This window comes from Onychomys torridus, chromosome 11 (assembly GCF_903995425.1).
Source record: "Onychomys torridus chromosome 11, mOncTor1.1, whole genome shotgun sequence".
NCBI lineage: Eukaryota > Metazoa > Chordata > Mammalia > Rodentia > Cricetidae > Onychomys > Onychomys torridus.
The window spans coordinates 17,530,835-17,553,501 of record NC_050453.1 but is presented as its reverse complement, the minus strand read 5'-3'; the positions used below and the strand labels follow the sequence as shown (position 1 = coordinate 17,553,501).

General features: G+C 43.2%; 1 protein-coding gene across 1 annotated transcript in view; it reads left to right on the top strand.

The window, feature by feature from the left end:
• Catspere (catsper channel auxiliary subunit epsilon) overlaps positions 1-22,667 on the top strand; it is a 109,890-nt gene that overhangs the window by 55,508 nt on the left and 31,715 nt on the right. The window contains exons 6-10 of the mRNA XM_036202635.1: positions 1,025-1,517; positions 6,252-6,729; positions 12,933-13,375; positions 15,646-15,704; positions 18,576-18,651. Of these exons, the coding sequence (XP_036058528.1) occupies positions 1,025-1,517; positions 6,252-6,729; positions 12,933-13,375; positions 15,646-15,704; positions 18,576-18,651 (1,549 nt within the window). The remainder of the gene's footprint in view (positions 1-1,024; positions 1,518-6,251; positions 6,730-12,932; positions 13,376-15,645; positions 15,705-18,575; positions 18,652-22,667) is intronic.

The window sequence follows — 22,667 nt, the reverse complement described above, 5'->3', positions numbered from 1 at the left end:
GCTACACAGAGAAACCATGTCTCAAGGAAAAAAAAAAAAAAAGAGCACTGACTGCTTTGCCGGGCGGTGGTGGCACACACCTTTAATCCCAGCACTCGGGAGGCAGAGCCAGAGGTGAATCTCTGTGAGTTCAAGGCCAGTCTAGTCTATAGAGCAAGATCCAGGACAGCACCAAAGCTACATAGAAAAACCCTGTCTTGAAAAAACAAAAACAAAAACAAAAACAAACAAACAAAAAAAGGCGTGAGACTTCTAAGTCCTATGGTGTCTTCCATATTTGGTTTTTGAGGAATGGCTAAACTACATAGTCCCAAAGTCACTGCCCTGTTTATATCTCCCTCAGCAATATATAAAGTTTCCTATTTCTCTACACCCATTGCATAATACCTGCTATTGTCTGCTTTATATATTAATATCCATAGAAGGACTCACTGACAAAATGAATAAGTAAGAGATAGTTAACTCCAGAGATAAGGACAGGCATAGCGAAGGGACCTGCCGAACGAGAAAGCAATAGGTGATAGGTAAAACTGTATGTTAAGGAAGAAGGGGATGGGGCTGGAGAGATGGCTTGGTGGTTAGGAGCACTGGCTGATCTTCCAGAGGACCCAGGTTCAATTCCCAGCACCCACAGGGCAGCTCACAAATGTCTGTAACTCCAGTTCCAGGGGATCTGACACCTTCACACCAATGCACATAAAATAAATTTAAATTAATTTTTTTTAAAAAGAGAGAGAAAGAGGGGGATGGGACTGTTTATGTGGAGTTAGGGAGACACACTGTAGGAGAAAAAAACATCAAAAGTCAAGATTATTTTCCTCTTTCAGAGTGAAGAATAAAAAATGGAGCCATGGCAGCCTATGTTGATAAAAGCTTAGAATTCTTTAAATGCATATAAACTATGGGAGATGCATCAGAGGGAGGAGAGATCATCTTTCTTCTTCTTCTTCTTCTTCTTCTTCTTCTTCTTCTTCTTCTTCTTCTTCTTCTTCTTCTTCTTTCTTCTTCATTTTTTCTCTCTTAGAACCTGGGTCGTCCACCTGCCAATGTCATCAGATGACTTAATGAAGGAGATTCGAGGAAACAAGGTAGCGTTCCAAGATTGCTTCATCTCAAACCTCAAGTTCTTGCTGACATTTCCTGTGGTCACCATAGCTGAGAACCCTAAAGATTTACCACTCATGCTGCCACATGGGAGTCCATTGATGTCTACCTGGGATTCCTGCATCCCTACATTTGCTGTCCTGGTCACTGACAGGGAAACCTTCCAAACAAATAATTCCTTCCATACCTGGACCAGAATAAGAGTCCCCCCAGGTATCCTGAGTGATGCTGAAAGGCGCAATGTGAGCGATGTGGCCCTGTTCAAAAATGGAATTATGTTTCTAATAAATGGTGCTATCTATCTGAAAACTAGAAAAACATTTGAAAAACTGGACTCAAGTAAAGGTGTTCCTGAAACCGAAATTATTGGCATTCAAAGAAGAAGATGGTGCACGGTCAAATATTTATTTAAGGTTAGTGAAAGATGATATATGTGAGTATGTGTGTTATCAAACATATATTTAGACATATTACTATAATGTCCAGCTATGTATCAGGGGCTCTACCAAGCAGCTGTTGCATGGTTATTGTCTCTCCCAGCCAAGTATTAACCCCACATAGCTTCTAAGGCCATACGTGATCCAGCATGTTCAAGCTCATATGGGGCTATAGACACAGTTACTTTATTTAAAGGTGTAGACAGTTGTATCTCTCAGATTCGAGTTTTCTGAGGTCTCTTAGCAGTAAAGATGCATCCCCAGGGGCAAAGAAAAAAAAATCTTGTATGCTGTCATGCAGACCAATGCAGTCATACCGTGGGGACAAAAGCACCCCCGTATATGTTCCCCCAAGACTTTTGTGTGCCTTCAAAAGTCAATCAAATTACCACAATATTATAGACAATAGATACCAAAGCATTCTCACTAACATTGCGGGCTTGGGGATTTAGCTCAGTGGTAGAGCTCTTGCCTAGCAAGAGCAAGGCTTTGGATTCGATCCTCAGCTCCAAAAATAAACAAAACATTGTACAAAAATGTAAATGTTCTTTTAACTACACTGTTGGGCTCCTAAAGAAATATACTATAGTAAAAAAACAAATACATGAGTTGAACATTAAAATGTATGAAATAGCCAGGCTGACCAGGAAGGATAGGTCTGAATGATATGTGACTACAGTTCCAGTTGCCTTGAATCCTGGTCAGGAGATGGGCTATTCCTGGTAGCAAAGATGGGGCAGGGCTTTCTTACAACATTCTCTACTTAGGTCAAAGAGCTTGGATGCGCTAACACTCACCTCTTAAACATTCATAAAACGTTTTATAAATCCACAACACCAGAGCCAACAAGTGCTCCCTATCTTGGGGCAGCCCACTCCGTTCTTTCTTTGGGGGTACTCTGCTTAGCTTTACCAACTCCACTAATGCTTTAGGACATAAGCCTCTGCCTAACCTATGTCTTGACTGAATTCATTCCTTGAGGAAAACAAGAATCAAGGGACACACCACCACTCCCACCTCCTCTCAAGTCCCCACAGGAAGAGAATTCTGGGAGGAAAACACCTGTCCTAATGGACTGGTCCAGAGGAAGATGCAAATTCCAACATGTTAGCTATCCTCAGGGCTGGCCTCCAACAGTCAGAGTTCAGACACCAGAAGGCAAAGCCTTAGGACAGAGCAAAGTGGGGGATCTGGAACAATTTTTTTTTTTTTTTCGTAAAATAATGACCTTCAAAGAGATCCTAACACATCCAAACCTATTATCAGCTTTCGTTACAGAAAGAGAAGGACTGGAGAGTTGGCTTAGCAGTAAAGAGCCATGGGCCTCTCTCCCAGAGGACCTGAATTTGATTCCCAGCACCCACATGCTAGATCAGAACCAACTGTAAATCCAGTCCCAAGGGATCCAATGCCCTCTTTTGACCTCTTTATGCATCAGGCATGCATATGAGTGCACAGACATGTATCTATGTAAAACATTCATATGCATGAAATAATAAAATAAATAAATCTAAAAATTAAATGTTCTAAACCCTAGGATACTTTTTAAAATGACAGTTTAAGAATATATATATATATTCTTATACACACACACACACACACACACACACACACACACACACACATATATACACATACATGCATCTAGCAACAATGGAAGAGAGGTCATGAATTTGAAAGAGAACAAGAAGGAGATATGGGAGGATTTGGAAGAAGAAAAGGGGGAAATGATGTATATTATAATCTTAAAAATGAAATAAATATTTTTTAAGTGTTTCCCTCTGGATTTCCTAAATGGCAGCTAACTCACAGTCACTTAGAAGTTTGAATTTACAATATCAATGTGGGTTACTTACGTGTAAGACCTGAAAAGGAAAATCTATTGAGTAATTATCTTTATCAAGTTGGCCTCTGGGAACCTTCTTTCTTGTTAATTGATGAAGGCCAAGCCTAAAAGTAGGCAGGACCATTTCCTAGGTTTAAGTCCTGAACAGTGTTATGTGTGGACAGTGCCGATCACAAGTTTGCATGTTCTCATTCTGGCTGTCACTACTCTGGACTGTGGATGTAAGACTGCTTTAGGCTCCTGCCTTGACTTCCCTACAGTAATGGACTGTAACTTGGGACTGTGAGCCAAATAAACCCCAAATCTTTCTCTCTTGGAGTTGATTTGGTTAGAGGTTTTGGTTGGGGGGGGGTGTTTTGTTTTGTTTGTTTGTTTGTTTTGGTTTTGGTTTTTGGGTTTTTTTGAGACAGGGTTTCTCTGTGTAGCCTGAAACTTGCTTTGTAGACCAGGTTGGCCTCGAACTCACAGTGATCTGCCTGCCTCTGCCTCCTGAGTGCTGGGATTAAAGACGTGCACCACCATTACCCAGCTTGGTTAGAGTTTTTGATCATAGGAATTGGGAAGACAAATCTCTGTATTAGAAAAGAAGAAATGTCTCAAATCTCTGTTTCCACATTAAAGAAGTAGCTGAGGGATAGGAAGGGATGCCATAGTAGTGTAGACAAATTTCTTATTAAACAGTCTTATTAAATAAGAAACACAGAGCCAAATACAGGGGTGAAAGCTGTAGAAATCAGAGTGATAGCCACCAACTAACCTTAGCTTACCACATCACCGTAGCTTCCCAAGAGAACCTCTTCCTGTCTAACCTGCACCTTTATTGCCTTGCTGTTCTGCCTTCTCATTGGCTCTTAACCCAGCCACCTCACTTCCTCATTACTGCCTGTCTATGGTTGGTACCGGGTGGGATTAAAGGCATGTGTCGCCAGCATGACTGTGTCTTTGACCACACGGAGACTCTGCCTGCCATGTGATCAGATAAAGGGCATATGCCACCACCACCTGACTTCTGTTTATGGCTGGCTATGACCTCTGATCTCCAGGCAAACTTTATTAACATACAAATAAAATATCACCACATTTCAGCACAAATAAAATATCACCACATAGTCGGGTCTTTCTTCTATTACATATCAATGTCAATATTGGTTTTAAAAGCTGTAGTAATTACAAAATACTTATAGCAGAATTTTTTTCATACTTGGTTCCGCCTTAACCAAACTTTGGCATATCCCATCTCTCAACATTCCCACTCTTAGTGGGTGTGAAATAGCATTTCACTTTAATCTTCTTTATAGACATCCTGTTTTTTTTTCTTTTGCAGAACTGGGATTAGGACCCAGGACCTTACATCCAGCCCCTGGCTCTTAACTATTCCTTGCTCATGTTTTCCTTTTCTTTAACCATCACCTTTCTGTCTGTGTATTTAAAGGAGAACTTCTTAGAGACCTACAAATTTTTGTGTTGTTGGTTTTTGGGTTTGTTTGTTTGTTTGTTTGTTTAATCCATGGTGATAATCTCTGCCTTTGAGTAGAATCTATTTAGATGTAGTGTTAACTATTGCTAATGGCTGGATTAAGGCTACTATTTGGGAGGCTGGCGAGATTGTTCAGTGGTCAAGAGTGTTTGCTGCTCAATCATGAGGATCGGAGTTTGAATCCCAGCGCCTACAATGGGCAGCTCTCATAGGCCTACAGCTCAATACCGAGAGATCCAATGTATTTTTTGGTCTCCCTGGGCACCTGAACACCTGTGAGCATATCCTCACACAGACATAGGCATACACACACACACACATTAAACCTCTGGGGGGAATAAAAGACCACTATGTTGGCTTCTTTTCCCCTCTCCCAGGGATCGATCTAGGCCCTTGTGCATCCTTGTCAATCATTGTACCACTGAGCCACCTCCCAGCAGCAACACTGTCCATCCTCCCATTCTTTGTCTCTCCACTCTTGCCTCATTCTAAATAGACTGTAAATTTTTTCAGTATTTTTATGTTGTCTCTTGTAGACTTTTTTAAAAACAGAAACTATTTTTAGTAGCTATGCTGAGATTTATAATAATCATCTTTAAGTTATCAGGGTTTAATTTTAAGTAGCGTTCTATGTCACACCACAGTAGGACCTTATGACTGTGTCTTTGTATTTATACCCCAATCCTTTGTATGGTCTCATATTTTACTTCTCAATATGCAATAAATCTTACAACACATTATCAGTATTGTACTTTAAGTAGCCTAGTGTCGTAGAAACACATAGATAACTGGTATAAAATGATAAAAATTAATCAAAGATTTTTACTGTTGTTTTCATGTTTCATGGGATATTTGGGTTTGTTTGTGTGTATGCTATTGAGACAAGGTCTCGCTCACTGTGTAGCCCAGGCTGGCCTCAAACTCAGAATCTTCCTCCCTTAATCTCATAACTTCTGGGATTACAGATATATACCACAATGCTTGGCAAGAGTGATAAGTAAGCAAGGAAAGGCTCATGTATTTAAAAGTTTGAAGGAAAATATTATCTATTCTTTCTGCTGCTAAAAACATAAGAAAAATTAATGGAATTATTTCTTTTCATGATATGTAATATGACATGTTTTTTTATTTAATGGATTTTAGTGCCTAAAGTATTATTCTGAAATATTGCTAAAAGAAAACTTGGCAATTATTTCTTTTTTATTTTCTTACTTTTGATGCTGGGGATGGAAGCCATGATCTTGGGAACCCAGGCATCTGTGCCATCATGGAGCGTCTCTCCCAATCTCTACTCTTGACTGTCAAGTGGAGGAAAAATAGAAGACCAAAATTGCTAGGCCACTCTCTGTCATTAAAGATCTTCCTTTTTTTTTTTTTTTTTTTCTAGAGTGCAAGAAAAAAGAGCCTGTTGGCAATATGGACAAGAAGTGAACTTTACCTTGGATATTCTGAATTTAGATTTATGAAAATAATGGATAGTTCAAGACTGAAAGAAGCTCTACAGCTGAACCCCTCCGACACCGTAGTAATACAAAATGTTGAGTACACATGGCACCCTCTGGAGCTGGCCCTGATACTGTACTACTGTTCCTCATGCTCTACCACCAAACACACTCGCATGCTGCTGTATAACGAGGACTCCACAAGGTGGACAATTCAGGACTTCCAATTAGAATTGCCCATGAGCAGCAAGATAGTCACGCATTTTCTCTACTCAGCACTGCCGGATTTAATCCTGTGGGATGCACACAGCGTTTACTATTATTACAAAAACTTCACTGTTAGTGGGACTATGGGAACAACTGGAGGAGAAAAGAATCTGTCAAAGGTATCGAGCGGCAGCAAAATCCACAATGTCGTCGTAGGTGAGGAATTCTCAACCCTGTTAAAAGTATATTTATCGTTATATTGATGATAGAGAGATTGTAAATGTTCCAGTATGTGGCTCTTTTGATGGTTACTGGCATGTATTTAGCACGTAACGCTTAATAGATTTTAAATGTGACCAGCGTTAGACCATGATCCCATGTGGCAGAATGGCAAACTCAAAAGTTTCATGTCACGTGCTTGGCAGATGCTAAGGAGGCAGTTTATATATTTGTCAGAGTAAGAGGTGTTGTACTGTTTTTGTTTTGTTTTATTTGAGGCAGGGTCTCTCTGTGTAATAGTCACTGGCTGTCCTAGAACTCACTTTGTAGACCATGCTGGCCTCGAACTCTGAGAGATCCGCCTGCCTCTGGAAGCATTATACTGTTCAATGTTCCTAAGGTTCACACAATAAGAATCTTGAGCTGTGTGGCTCCTGCCACTGCCCTAAAAGCTAGTTAGGAGCCAGAGATCAAAATGCCAGCAGGACATGTCTTTCTGGGACCTGGGATTAGGGGGGGGGGGGGGGGGGGGTTTTCTCTTGGTTCCTGGGTTGTTGTTTTTTCCCTTGTCTCACAGATACATCTGTCCAGTCCCTCCTCCCGTCACCATACTGTGTCCTTCATGGGTGCCTCTGTTTTCATGTTTTCACCTTTTGAAAAGACAGAACCAGGCCAAGGAAATGAGTCCATGTGGAAAAGCACTTGCTGCACTAGCCTGATGCCCCAAGTTCAGATCCCCTCTCCTTAAAATGCCTTTTCACTTGGCTCCTAGGGACCCTCTTCTCCCACCCCCACTGCTCCTCCTTCCTCCGTCACCAGTTTCTGCCCCTCAGCCTTTGGTTTTGTTTATTTGTTGAGACAGGGTTTCTCTGTGTAGCTTTGGAGCCTTTCCTGGAACTCACTCTGTAGCCCAGGCTGGCCTCGAACTCACAGAGATCCGCCTGTCTCTGCCTCCGAGTGGTGGGATTAAAGGCGTGCACCTCCACCGCCCGGCTTTTTTCTTTTTCTTTTTCTTTTTCATTATCCTCAACATCATAACTTCTGAAATAGCCAAGCGTCCCAGAGCATGTTTTATTGACTTCTGGGCTCTGTTGATCCTTGTGGTTTGCCCTGCACCAGGAGCCCCAGCCTGATCTCACTGCTCCTATTTCCAGCCGCCTTCCTGACACATTTATGTGGATGAGCAGCGGGCATCCCAAATCTCACATGGCCACGATATTTACATTGAAAAGTGCCTAAGGAGATTTGTACAATGCCTCCTGCCCAGCCCAAAACGAGCATCCTCCCCTTCCTTCCACGCGCTCTTGCTGGCGCGACGGTGAGTATCGACTCAGGCCCAAAGTCAGAGAGAGTCAGCTCGCTAGAGACTCAGCCCTCAACCCTTAAGTCAAAACAAATCATTCCTCCTCCTAAACTGTTTCTTTCAATAATGAGAACGTGACTAACAAAACCAAACCAACCAAACAAACAAACAAACGGTACCAGACAGATACGGTCATTGCCGTAGCCAGGCTTGACTGTACTTCTTAGGCCTCCGAGACTAGACTAATTTGTAGGAATAATTTGGAAGAGTTTGGAGGTACAGGCTTGAGAAACCCTGGAATGTTACATACAAGGCTGAAGATTTATTTTTATTTTGTTTTAATTATGTATATATGTGAGTGTGTGTGTGGTGGGGCATGAGCACATGAGTTCAGGTGCCTAGGATGCCAGAGAAGAGTCGCCTGGAGCTGGAATTATTGGAGCTGCCCATGCATGCCACGACGCTCTCAATTGTTGAACCATCTACCTCTCCAGCTCTGTACACCAAGCTCAATGGGCTCAATGAGCTCTCGTGAGAGTTCAGAAGACCAGACTGTCATCAAAATGTGGGCAAGAAGCCGGGCAGTGGTTGGCGCATGCCTTTAATCCCAGGCCTTGAGAGGTAGAGCAGGCAAATCTCTGTGAGTTCGAGGCCAGCCTGGTCTCCAAAGTGAGTTCCAGGACAGGCTCGAAAACTACACAGAGGAGGGGCGGGGCTGGGGTAGAGTGCTTGGCTAGCAAGCACAAGGCCCTAGGTTCGGTCCTCAGCTCCGACAAAAAAAAAAAGCTACACAGAGAAACCCTGTCTTGAAAAACCAAAAGAAAAGAAAGAAATACAGGCAAAGAGATTGGGATAAGGGCTCATGTCTAGAGACTGCCCATATCCAGAGGCTGAATTTTAAAGTAAAAAGCAAATTAATCATGTGAAGGGAATGTCAAGGCAGGCTTTGCTGGCTGCTTTAATAAGGCTCACCTTGAGAACAAGGAGCAAAAATAATAGACGCCTTTGTTGTTTGCACAGAAAGGTCCATGGGAATGTAAGACTGAGGAAGGCCTGCTTTCTGAAGAAATTGCCACCATTAACTAGAAGCCATGGCACAACAGGAAAAGTTACCTTGGGAACTGGGTAGGCCTCACCCAGTGCACACTCAAAGGTATCAAAGAATAAAATCATTTGAGAGGTTTTTTCTTTTGAAAAGAGAGCCTGCAGGGTACCCTGCTGGTACAGAAGACCTCAGAAGTTATTCCTCAAGATTCATTTCACTATGCTCAGTCACATAGGTACTCAGAGGCCAGTGTGGCTGTGGTCCAAGGGATCCTGGCCACCCCTGAAATTGGCAACAGACCTTGGCTTTTTCCTCTTGATGCCAGTTTTGTAGGCATGCAGACTGCAAGAGCTAATGGGGTCATGGAGGCATCTATCAAACCCCCCTAAGAAAGCCTGGGAGGCCAGGCAGTGTGACATCCTTGTTGTCCTGACAGGTAGTCCCTGAGGAAGTGATGAGCAGAGCTATGAGGGGGAAGCCTGACCTTCCCTGGAGAAGCCAGGGTATCATAGCTTTCAGGAATGTAGACTATCTGCCAAGAATGGCTGTGGAGCCAGCTCAAGAGAGAGGCCATTCAGGCTGAAGACTCTAAGGCCACCCCAGTGTGGTTGCCCTAGACTTTTGGGGGGCCCACATCCCACCGCCACAATGTGCTTTGAATACTGGGAATATTGCTGTAAGGTTCAACATTCGTCTTGACTGCTTTCCCATTTTGCTTTCCTCGTCTTTCTCTCTTGGAATAGGAGTGTTTATTCTGTGCTAATGTGCCTCAAAAGTATATGATTTGTTCATGTTTACGGCTAAGAGTTGGCCTTGAATCTCAGAAGAAGCTTTAAACTTGGGAGTTTGAGCGCTGTTTGGACTTTGAAGACTGGGATGAATCTCAGTGTGTTTTGGTTGTAAGATAAAGAGACACAGTCATTACAGTGTCTGGGGGGATCCAGCAGTGGGTTATTTTGGTTGAAGGTTGAATGCCAAATTGACAAGCAGTGGACTTTGATGGTTAATCATGATTGTCAAGTTGACTAAGAAAGAGATGGCTCGTAAAGCATGAGACTAGCAAAGAAAGCCCCTAAGTATTTCCAGATAGGATTAAGGGGGAGATGCGTACTCCGAGTGGGGCAGCGCCATCCCATAGATCGGAGGCCCAGATGAACTAAAAGGGGAAAACATGCCAGTATTAGGCAGTCTCTCTAAACGCCTCAATACCTGAATTGAGGGTGCTGAAGTAGTTGAAATGCCAGGTAAGGATGCAAGAATCTAGTTCTTTGTTTGGTTTTGTTTTTTTGTTTGGTTTTGCTTTTTAAATCAGTAACCTTAAAGGGAATTCAAACAAGCAAGTGAATGAAATAAGGAAGTGGATATAAGACAAGGAAACCAACATGGAAATCCAGCAAGGAAAGTGAGATTTGGGAAAAACAAAACAAACAGAAATGTAGGAAATGAAAACACAGGGGAAAGCATCGCCAAGAGATGGGACCAAGCAGGAGAACAACAACAAGTCAAGGACTGAATGTAAAAATCCAAGACACAGTGCATTCAGATGGCAAAAGCTAAAAACAAAATGAGCATGTATTACTGCAACTTGCAAGGACTCTGGAACAGAAGGGTGGATCAGGAGCTGCCTTCACATGATGCATGCAGTGAGTGGGAAGAGTGAGGGAGCAGAGAGACTGTCCGAAGAGCGAGCAGAGGAACGCAGGAGGTCACAAAGAGAGTGACACCCTCCAAAGTATGGGAGAACTTCTGCTTTCATACAGTATCTGATAGGTACCGTTGGTAGAGGGAATGTGTGTGAATCTCATCTTATTACATAGAGTTCTTATATCTAAGAATTAAACCTGGTCTGTGCTTATTGGCCTGTCTGTACACTTTCTAGTGATCCTATTAGTTGTTCTATATGAGGTATATGTCAATGAGGTTTATCTTAGCAACACGAGATGGTCATATATCTCTGGCCTATCTCACTGTCACTTAGCACCATTGCCAAATGTGTCCCACCCCACTCTCCCCCTCCATCCCCACCCCCCACCCCCCACCCCCGCTGATCACCACTCTACCCTGCTCAAGTCACTTTGAGAGGCTTGTACCACATTTTGGAAACCCCATCATCTAGACATAGCCAGGTCTCTCTCCCACCTGCAGACTCACATTTCTTTGTTATTTGTAATCTTTACTTTTGAGACCCCTTCCTCTCCCTTGTTGCAAAACATTGCTATGATTTGTGCTTTTCTGTTTTTTGCTTTTTTCCCCCCTTTTGAAAAGAATTCAGTTTTATTTACCAAAGTTTCTCCTGTCATTTAGTCCCCTCCTTTTGACCTTTCTTCATGAGCAGTCCTTCCCTTTCTTCCTTCTCTGTGACTTGAGTGTCCTTTCTCTGCTTCTCAAGTGACGTGATTAGCTAATTTATTCTTTCCTGTCTTTGTCTTCACTAAAAGTCATAAATGAGGACGAGTAAAGCACTTCATTAGGATCTGAGTTCTACTACGATGACCCACACAATGAATGCCACAGGCTGAGTGCTTGAAACAAGACACGTAAATTTCCTCATGTCTCTGCCAGTCCAGGATCAAGGCACCATCAGGAATGAATGCCAGTGAGCCAATAGACAGTCTCCTCCTCACTGTCCTCACAGGAACTTGTGTGTGTGTGTGTGTGTGGAGAGAGAGAGAGAGAGAGAGAAAGAGAGATCTCCCAGAAGGGTGTATTCTTTTTCTTTCAAGGATGCCAGTCTCACTAGGTTAGTGTCCTCTGCTTGTGGCCTCATTTAACTAGAAGGAAGTACTTCCTTAAAGGCTCTGTTTACCCCCAATGTATTTACAGTGGGGATGAAGGCTCCAGGAAATGGGAATGCAGGCTCCAGGAAGTGGGGAATGAAGGCTCCAGGAAATGGGGATGCAGGCTCCAGGAAGTGGGGATGAAGGCTCCAGGAAGTGGGGATGAAGGCTCCAGGAAATGGGGATGCAGGCTCCAGGAAGTGGGGATGAAGGCTCCAGGAAGTGGGGATGCAGGCTCCAGGAAGTGGGGATGAAGGCTCCAGGAAGTGGGGATGCAGGCTCCAGGAAGTGGGGATGAAGGCTCCAGGAAATGGGAATGCAGGCTCCAGGAAGTGGGATGCAGGCTCCAGGAAGTAGGGATGCAGGCTCCAGGAAGTGGGGATGAAGGCTCCAGGAAGTGGGGATGCAGGCTCCAGGAAGTAGGGATGCAGGCTCCAGGAAGTGGGGATGAAGGCTCCAGGAAGTGGGGATGCAGGCTCCAGGAAGTGGGGATGAAGGCTCCAGGAAATGGGAATGCGGGCTCCAGGAAGTGGGGATGCAGGCTCCAGGAAGTGGGGATGCAGGCTCCAGGGTATGAATTTGAAGAAAACGCAGATCTGACTGTAACATTACCCTCCCTAGTAGTCCTGTCCTTACCATATTCATTCTTTACTTAAAACACTGTATATATGATACGATATATAAAAGAGGCATAGTGAATATGAAGAGAAACGCACTCAGGAATTAAGAAGTCCTCATATGAGTTCAAAGGTAGGAATTCATGCTTGTTCATTCTAATTTTTTTCAAGATAATCATTATACAAGAAATTATTTTTATTAAAAGTATACTTCAATAAAAACATGACTTATGATTACTTAAAATTACAAACCTGGGCCAGTGAGATGGCTCAGCAGGTAACAGTGCTCGATGCCAGGCCTGACAATCTCCAAGTTTGATCCCCAGAACCCACCATTTCATAGATTGTCCTCTGATCTCCAAATGTGCATTATAGCATTTGCATGTACACACACACTGTGCACACACACACACAAACATTAAAAATTTAAATAACGTAAACTTTTTTCTCTTTTCCAGATCATTTTGGGAGTATTTTGATAAAAATGGAAAATAATGTAATGTTCTTTTCCAAGGCTGACATTACAGATGCAATCAAGTTACCTATATGGGCAAACAACACAATAAAGTCAGCCCTTTTCTTCAACAGATCTTCCAAAGTGTATCTCGTATATTTTAGTGAAAATTACCTGGTGCAGACACAGGAATACCCCTTATTTCTGGAGATAGAAAGTAGAGTTTACAATAGCAATGATAAATGCCCATATCTGGCATTTCAACACAATATTTTTAGTGATTTTTACTTTATTGACAAAGGAGAAACCCTGACAATTTGGACTCAAATAGTCTACGCAGAAAATTTGGGTCTCCATATTATTGTAGAAGAGTATGGCCCAAATATATTAACCTGGACACAAGACATCTCCTATGAGATTGCCTCAGGACTCTGTACTAAAACTATGGTAAGTTAATTTTTTTATTTATTTGGGATGAATAAATATAAAAACATTAGCTTTTTTTTTTTCTTGAGAGACAGGCTATATCACTAGACAGGTAGGCTAGGCTAGTTGACTGGTGAGCCCAAGGGGTCCACCTGTCTCTGCACACTTGTGAGGAATTATCTAGATTAGGTTAGTTCCTGGGCACGCCTGTTGGAGGTTTTCTTGAATAAGTTAATTGAAATGGGAAGCCTTGATTGTGCGTGGCATCCGAGCTTCAACCCAGATAGAAGTGAGTCAGAAGGGAAACCTTTTGCTTTTACCTACTTGCCTTTGCTCTCACTGATGAGTTTATCCACCTGGTTTATGCTGCTGCCACTGCTGCCACTGTCACCGCAGCTACCACTGTCATTGGTGACCCCAGAACCCAAATTCGTTGTCCTTCCCACATGGAATGAAAGCCAGCAGCTCTCCAGGAAACCTGCAGGCTCTCAGCACCAGATTGGGACTGCTGAGCCAGCCAGTCTCCTAGACTAAGCAGCTGGTGGCCTCTCAGCCTCTTCAACATGAGGACAGGCACTGTTGGACTATCTAGACTGTATCGTGTAAACTGATCAAAAACATCCCACTTTAAAAGTAGCCACCAGGCTGTTACTGTCTCCAGAGTCTGGAATACAGCCACTGTTGGACTACCCAGCCCACATCATGTAAGTTAATCTAATAAACTGTGATTTCTGTGCCTCTGGAGGGATCTAATACCCAAGGAAATAGACTGCCCCTTAGACAAACAAGTTACAACACACTGCAGAGGAATATGCACACAGAGTATGCAGAATTATTGCAACCATATTTCCAAATCTACTACAATAGATGTAAATATAAGGTATATATTATTGCATATTATATTTTAATATTGTACAGTATTATTAATACACAACATATTATCATACAGTATTACATTATTATATATAATGTATTGTTATACATTAAAATATATTAATTATCAATATACAACACAAAATGTGGAGGATTGAAATTACGGAAGAGCATATTCACAAGGTGGATGGACATTTTTAAAAATACTCAAACAACAGAAGAAAGGGTTCTGGCAAATACTCTCTGTACAGTGGAGTGAAGCAAAGAAGACGTGTACGATGGTTCAGAGAAAAGCACTAGAAAGCAAACTTACATCCTGGTCTTCTGAGCTACTAAAAAATTAGGAGCCACTAAAAAATGAGAGTGCTACAGCAGCCAGCGCCAAGTGATGGGTGCAGAGAAGTCCAGTGAGGTAATTAACCAGGGCGAGGGAGATGATCCAGGCACAAGGACGCGAGTTTGATCCCCAGACCCCGCATCTCAAAAACAAAAAAAAAACTAAGCATTGGTAGCACATACTTTCAGTCCCAGCATCTTGTTCTCAGAGACAGACAGACATCCCTATGGCTCACCACCAGCCAGCCTGGCCTACTTGATAAGCTCCATGTCAGTGACAGCAAGCCCCTGCCTCAGGAGGGAGGGGGCAATCTGGAGAGATGGCTCAGTGGTTAAGAGAACCCAGGTACCATTCCTGGCACCCATGTGGTAGCTCAAAATCATGTGTAACTCCAGTTCCAGGGGGGACTGATGCCCTCTTCTGGCTCTGAAGGCACCGTAGGCATGTGGCACACATACATACATACATGCAGACAAATACACATCAAATCTAAAAAAAAAAAAAAAAAATTAAAGAACACAAATGGTGCTTGAGAAACAACATCTGAGGTTGTTCTCTGGCTTCAACAAGGAACACATGGGCACATGCACGTGCACACAAACACACACACACACACACACACACACACACACAAGTAAAAAAATGTAACAGTAAAATAATATATACATAATTGAGATTTTATAAGAACAAAATTTGGAGGAAAAAACAAAGGCCAGTAATGGCTGAACCCGTAAAGTCACTTACCACCAAGTCTGAACTCAGTTTGACCCCAGGAATCCACATGGCAGAAGAAAACCAATTCCCGCAAGTTGTCTTCTGACCTTTACACGTATGTATGCGGTAGCACATGCATACCCCTACACATCACACACACACACACACTCAATAAATACATCTCAAGTATATCATTTCTCTTTAGATGTCTAAATGCACACAATGTGTCTTAGAGAAACTTGGTTTGCAGTGATGAACTCTGTAGCCTATTGTAGTGTATCTAGATGTATGAACCCGAATGATACTAACTTGAGGCCCCATTTCCACCTTTTCTGCTCTACAGAAACTTGTCAATTTTCTTTTTCAGTATACAACGTTTTTTCAGACCACAAACTACGAGTCAGTAAATGATTACTTCAAGCTAGAGTAAGCATGACTTTTAAAAATGTTACTTGAGTTTCTCATGTGTGTGTTTTCTTTCATTTAAATGAACTCACACCCTTTCAAATGTCCAAATTTTAAATTCTTTTGCATGTCTAAATATATGTGAAATGAATATTCAGCCTTTAAAATGTAAATGCTCCATGTAATTCAGTGGCAAGTGACCTGAAGGTTCTCCTTCACACTGCTGAAGAAAATAGAAGACTGCCTCAGCTTAGCTTTGCAGCTGTCATGAAACATCTGGAGCAACCAAGAGCAAGTGGGTATTTCGAAGTTTTGAGTTCATGCCTCCCAAGCCCCCATTGCTTCTGGAACTGTGGCAAGGCAGTTGCGTCAGAGCAAGAGCAAGTGATGGATCCCATGAGCCAGGTGCCAAGGAGGAAGAAACCAGGGTCAACAGTCCCCCTTAAGGACATCACCCCCTTCAGGTCCATCATCTCCCAATGGTGCTACCATGGGGACCATGCCACATGTGAACCTTTAAGCCATTCTGATCCAAACCAAAACCGCTACTTGTTAATTTAGTAATTTTCATGCATGTTTTATCATTAATTCCTAACTCAAAGTCTCTACATAATATCCCCAATCAAAAGGAAGACATTTTCATATCAGTGAAAGTCTTTAACTATGAGTAGAAACAATGAGTACCCACACATCAGAATCTCTCTCCCATGGGAAAAGACAAATGCTAAACAACTAAGTAAATGGAATAATCCTGAGTGCTGATGATGAGCGCTGTTAATAAAATCAGGGGCTGAGGAGGTGGCTCAGTCAGTCAAGGGCCTGCTTCATAAGCATGAGGACCTGAATTTGGATCTTCTGCGCCCATGTAAAAGCTATGCACATTGGTACATGTCTGTAACCCCAGCACTGGGGGTAAGGAGACACAGGATGATCCCTGGAGCTCATTGGTCATCCAGTGTAGTCCAATCAGTGAGGTGCTGGTTCAGTAAGAGAGCTTGTCTCAAAAACCAAAGTAGACAGTGATCAAGAAAGATATCTGTTATTTTGTCTTTTTTTTTTCCCCCAGAGCTGAGGACCGAACCCAGGGCCTTGTGCTTGCTAGGCAAGTGCTCTACTGCTGAGCTACATTCCCAACCCCAAGAAAGATATCTGATGTCAACCTCTGTCCCATACTAGCACATACATGAGTACACATGTGCGTGTACATGCAGGTGTACACACACACACACACACACACACACACACACACACACACACACCAGAGAAGAAAGAAAAGACAAGATGGTGGAGCAGTGACCAGGAAGAACAGGGAGAAAATGTTTCTTGTAGACAGTAGTCAGAAGAGGCTCAGTCACCCTTTCTTGTTCACCCTCTGGCTTTGAGGGATGGCTAATCTCAGCTGTCAATTGATGAGATCTGGGTGTATTCTAGGAGATGGTCTCTGAACATGCCCGTGGGGGATCATGATCCGGTTAACTGAGGTGGAAAGAGTGGACCACTGTGCATGAATGGGAACATTCCCTGGTGTGCTGGCTCATTTTAGGTCAACTTGACACAAACTAGAGTCCTCAACTGAAAATGCCTCTATAAAGGTCTAGCTTCAGGGCAAGTTCTTAATTAGTGACGGGGGAAGACAGCCCTCTATGGGTGGTGCCATCCCTGGGCTGGAGGTCCTGAGTTCTGTAAGAAAGCAGGCTGAGCAAGCCATGTGGAGCAAGCCAGTAAGCAGCACCCCCTCCATGGTCTTTGCATCGGTTCCTGTCTCCAGGTTCCTGCCCTATTTGAGTTCTTGCCCTGGCTTCCTTTGATGATGAACTGTGATATGAAAGTGTAAGCCAAATAAGTCCTTTCCTCCCCAGATTGCTTTGGTCATGGTGTTTTATCACAGCAATAGTGACCCTGACTAAGACACCTGGAACGTAAAAAGGGAAAGGTACACCAGGCGTGGCATTTTTCCATCTCTGTTCCCTGACTGTGGATATGAGGTGACAGTCTGCTGTTCCAGCTTCTTGCTGCCTTGACTTCCTCGTCAAGATAAACTCTCCCTATGAACTGTGAACTCACACAGGATCTCCTTCCCTTAAGTGGCTTTTGTCAGGGCACTTTATTGTTGAATAGAAAGGTGACTAATACACCTGCCAACGGTATATAGAAAAAATTAGATATTTTTGTTTTTAATGGATATTGACTGAGAATTATATTGTAGACCACACATAAAATTCTCTAAGATATTTTATGTTCCCTCGTGATCCCCGCCCAAAAAGCAAAATCTTACCAGGAAGTAGTGTCTGAATCAAGCTTTCAAATGTTCTGTTTCTGTTGTCTTTAAACTTCTGTTTTGCCCATACACAAAATGATCTGTGTTACACAGGTAACTAAGAAAGGCATTATAGCTGACCTTTCTTTGAGTTCAAATCCAATGAGTTATGCAACTTGATGAGGTTAGGAGGCGAATTGCTCTTCATTGTTGCAAAGGTATTGCCAGTGGGATGGGAACTCTGTAGAGCAAAGGGGAGAAAGCAGGTCAAGGCATCAGGTAAAGAAGCTCAGGATCCAGGCACTGAGGGTATCTATAAAGGGAGTGAGAAGTACCTAAAATGCTGGTGGATGCCCACTCCTGTTTCCTGTTGTGCCAACCTTCTGGTCAAAGCAAGGGATATAAAGGAGCAGAGAGGGTTTGGGGGTGGGTGGAGTGCTGGAGCTGCCACAGGACATTACCATAGTAAAGAATTGCCTTCCCAGAAGTAACCACCTACCAGGCCTCTTCAGCTCCTCACAGGGTTCAACCCCCACATGTAATAGGGCTTCACTTTTGCTCCCCATGAAGACAGATTCCTATCTGTCTCCTGTTGTCATGGTTATACAATAACCTGTATGAACTGTTTTTCCTAGGGACAAGAACATGGGTCTCATGCTTGTTCAATTCCGGCCTAGTGAATTTTCAAAAACATGTCCAATGGCCAAACAGGTGGGTGACTGGTTTAGAGATCAACTATTTTCCTTCAGAAGTATATAAGTCAGGGGCTGGGAGGTGGATCACTAGATAAGCACTTGCCACAAAAGCTTGAGGACTAGTTTGGATCTTCAGAACTCACAGAAATGCTGGGTGGGTATGGCAGCCCACCTGTAATTCCAGCACTTGGATGATGGAGTCAGGGGATCCCCAGAGCAAGCTGGCTGATACCAATCTAAGGCCTCCACACATAAGTACACACATGCATATTCACCTACACACATATGTACCTACACATATATGGGCACACACACAAGCACACCACACACACATACACACACTAAAAAAAGGTATGGTTCATAAACTAAATAATACATATTATGTTCATACAGTCCTCATCCCTCTACTTCTCATGTTGCTGGGGTTCATGGGGAAGATAAGCATCCTTTGTTTTGGAAGCAGAAGATAGGATTTCTGTCTTCTATGAGTCTCTCACCTAAAGTGGGATTGCATAAATGTATGCAAGAGGGTAGCACTGTTAGTTTTTTAAGGTTTGAAGATAAATTGTGTAAAGGAAAATCAGAATTAATGGGAACAAATGCAATTGGGTAGGATTTGTCAAAGGAGTCCGCCAGACACACCCACATTGATCGTGCATTTTCATTCATCCAGAGGGACTCATTTGTTTTTTTTCCAGAAGAGCTCACTATATCCCATTATATTCTGGTTTTCTGTCTGTGTACTTGGTAATAGGAATTATAAAGTGTCCTCCCTAGAGGGAAATACATCTGCTGTAAGACAGCACGGTGCACACAGTCACCAAGTAGCTCAGAGGGGAGAGAAAGCAACTTTGATTGAGAGGGAAAAGTGAAAAAAAGAGATAGATGAAATGTATGATTGAAGAATAAGTAGACACAGCAGGCAGAGGCAGAGGGACTCCACGACAAGGCACCCAAGACAGCACCAAGGTGAGAAACAGCCACAGGATGTTCTGGCAGCCGCCGGTACTTATCTCCTTTGGGTCTGTGATCTGTCAGTCCTTGTCAGTCTAACCAGCAGCCAGTGGGTGTACAGTAAGCACACGAGGAACACAGGCACACAAAATGGAATAGGGCTTTGGGACCTCTTCTTTAGGATGTCAGGCAAGACCCTGTTTGTATCAGGGCAAGGTTTAACTGGGGTAAATGTGATGTTTAGCGGTGCTAGTACATGCTGCCTTCCTAGCACTGTGTTAGCTGTATACCCCCACTACACCACCCATATTCACCAGCTGCACCACTTACCCACCTGTACTGTGCAGTGGAAGCACAAAACTGCAACTCAGTCCAGGCGGTGGTGGCGCCACCCAGCACTCAGGAGGCAGAGGCAAGTGGATCTCTGTGAGTTCGAGGCCAGCCTGGTCTACAGAGCTAGTCCAGGACAGGCTCCAAAGCTACAGAGAAACCCTGTCTCAAAAGAACAAAAAAAAAAAAAAAAAAAAAAAGAACAAAACTGCAACTCTGACTAAGTCTGGACTTTCTGCCTTGAGAGGTTTGGCCCTGACCTTTGTGGATACCTGTAGAAATCCAATGGAGTATTGTGCAGCAGCCCTCCTAAGCCACAGGAAAATGTGATGCTGTAGAGACAGGGAAGTCAAAACCTGTACACCAAACAGAGAGTATGTTCTCACGCACAGAGTCCCTTCTTTGCGCTCTGGAGCCACACTCATGAATTACTAAATAAGTCATTGCCCTCCTGGGAAAACAGTCCAGAGACAGACAGCTCTACCCTCTTCTCCATCCCATGATGTCAGGCTCTTGTTAAAACTGCCAGACCAAATGACCTACAGTGAGCCATTTGGATTGGAGCCTGCTATCTTTGTCATTTGGTCTCATTGCCTGCAGCAAATAAAACTGTGATCTCCAACAAGGCAGCATGTCAACTTTCAACCATGCACCAAGAGTTGAACATGCAGAAGTGTAGGCCAGCCCCCAGGTGTCCCTGCTAATTCTTTGGGAGAAGAATTACTCCATGAAGGGATGACAGCTCTAATATATTGCACACCAGCATGTCAGTGACAATGACCACTAGAATTCCCATGTGGGACCCATTGTTCCATAAGCTGGGTCTGCTGCTGAGGGAATGCTCGGTGACTAAGCGTTCAGTTCCCAGGGTTTAGTCCCTAGCACCCACATGGGCTGGCTCGCAACTGATTGCAACTCCAGCTCCAGGGGCTCCCATGTCCTCTTCTGGCCTCTGTGAGCACCTGAATACATGTGATGCACACACAAACAAGCAGGCAAATACACAGATACATAAAATAAAATTTGCTGGGCCCGACCCTGAGCTGAGGCAAGAGCAGTCTTGTCCTGTCTCTGAACTAAAGAGAAATGGTCTCTCTTGGGCTCTTGATCAGATTGTCTCCAAGCAGATGTCCAGAAGGCCACGTGCCTAACCTGTGCTGTAGTTTCCTTAGAAAACAGGCTTCCTCTTTGCACAGCTCCTTTTCCAGGTACACCTGCAAGACAATTCATATTTTTAACCCTAGCTGTGGTCACTGGTTCTGGGGCTTGTGATTTTTGACAGCTGAGACCAGGATGCGAATGGGGTATTACAAATGAAACCATCGTGTGAGGGACACCATTTGTCCTGACCACAGTAGAGTTGAGTAGTACAGCCACCCTTTGATGGGATATGGACTGCTCAATAAACATGAGGGTGGGACCGTGCAGCTGCTGGGTGAACTTCGCAGTGAAGAAAAGACTGAATGAACGTAGGTAATAAGAGATGCCAGTCAGCTTTGTTGGGAAAATAAATCATATCCTGTGGGTGAGACGGTTAGCAAATGAGATCCAAGAACTCCCCCTGTGGAAAAGGCCTCTGGCAAGAGTACCAGAAGTTTTCAAGGAGGGGAGAGAAAACCAGGCCCTTGGCTCTGACAGGAACACGGGCAGTTCTACGAAGTTGAAAGCAGTTATCTGCTACTTTTCTTTCTTTCTTTTTTTAATCTGCTATATTTCCAACCCTGGCTGTCTTCTTAAGCTTTCTTTTTTTTTTTTTTCAAGATTTATTTATTATGTACACAGAAGAGGGTGTCAGATCTCATTACAGATGGTTGTGAGCCACCATGTGGGTGCCGGGAATTGAACTCAGGACCTCTGGAAGAGCAGTCAGTGCTCTTAACCTCTGAGCCATCTCTCCAGCCCCTTAAGCTTTCTTTAAGGCTAATATAGTCCTTACTTTAGTCCTACATAAGCTGTGTGTAATTTTTTTTTTGCTGGAGCTGAGGACTGAACCCAGGGCCTCGCACTTGCTAGGCAAGCATTCTACCACTGAGCTAAATCCCCAACCCCAGCTGTGTGTAATTTTTAAGCAATATATTTCTAAGCATTGACAGAGTAAAACTTTGGCCAAGGGTTGTTTTTTTTTCCCCCGGAGCTGAGGACCAAACCCAGGGCCTTGTACTGGCCAGGCAAGTGTTCTACCACTGAGCTAAATCCCAAACCCCTGGCCAAGGGTTCTTAATGGTAGAGATTCAATGACGTTAACCTTTGAATTTTAAATACGATGCATCTGGCTACCAGGTATGACTAGCAAAAGAAAAAGCCTCTTTTATTTTTCTTTAAATAGTCATCATTCTACCATGTCCTTCCTGGAAAAGCATTTGACCTTTTCAACAATGGAGGGATTCAGGGGCAAAAAACAATATATTTTTCAAATCAGGGTCAGGCAAAAAGCAAGAGGATTAATTGAGTTCAAGTGTTCAGAGAGAGCCTGGACAGTGGAACAAGACCCTATATCCAAAAAATATGGGGGGAAACAATATATATATATATATATATACATGTATATCTTACACACACATCACATCAGACTGCAATAGATTTTGTATATATGTATATATCTGTGGTGTATAGGCACATGTACATGTATGTAGGCACATGCATTTGTGTGTTCACAACTGTGGAGGCCCAAGGTTGATGTCAGATGTTAGCTCGATGCAGTCCACCTTATATTTTGAGGTAGAGTCTCTCTCGCAGTGGAGTTATATT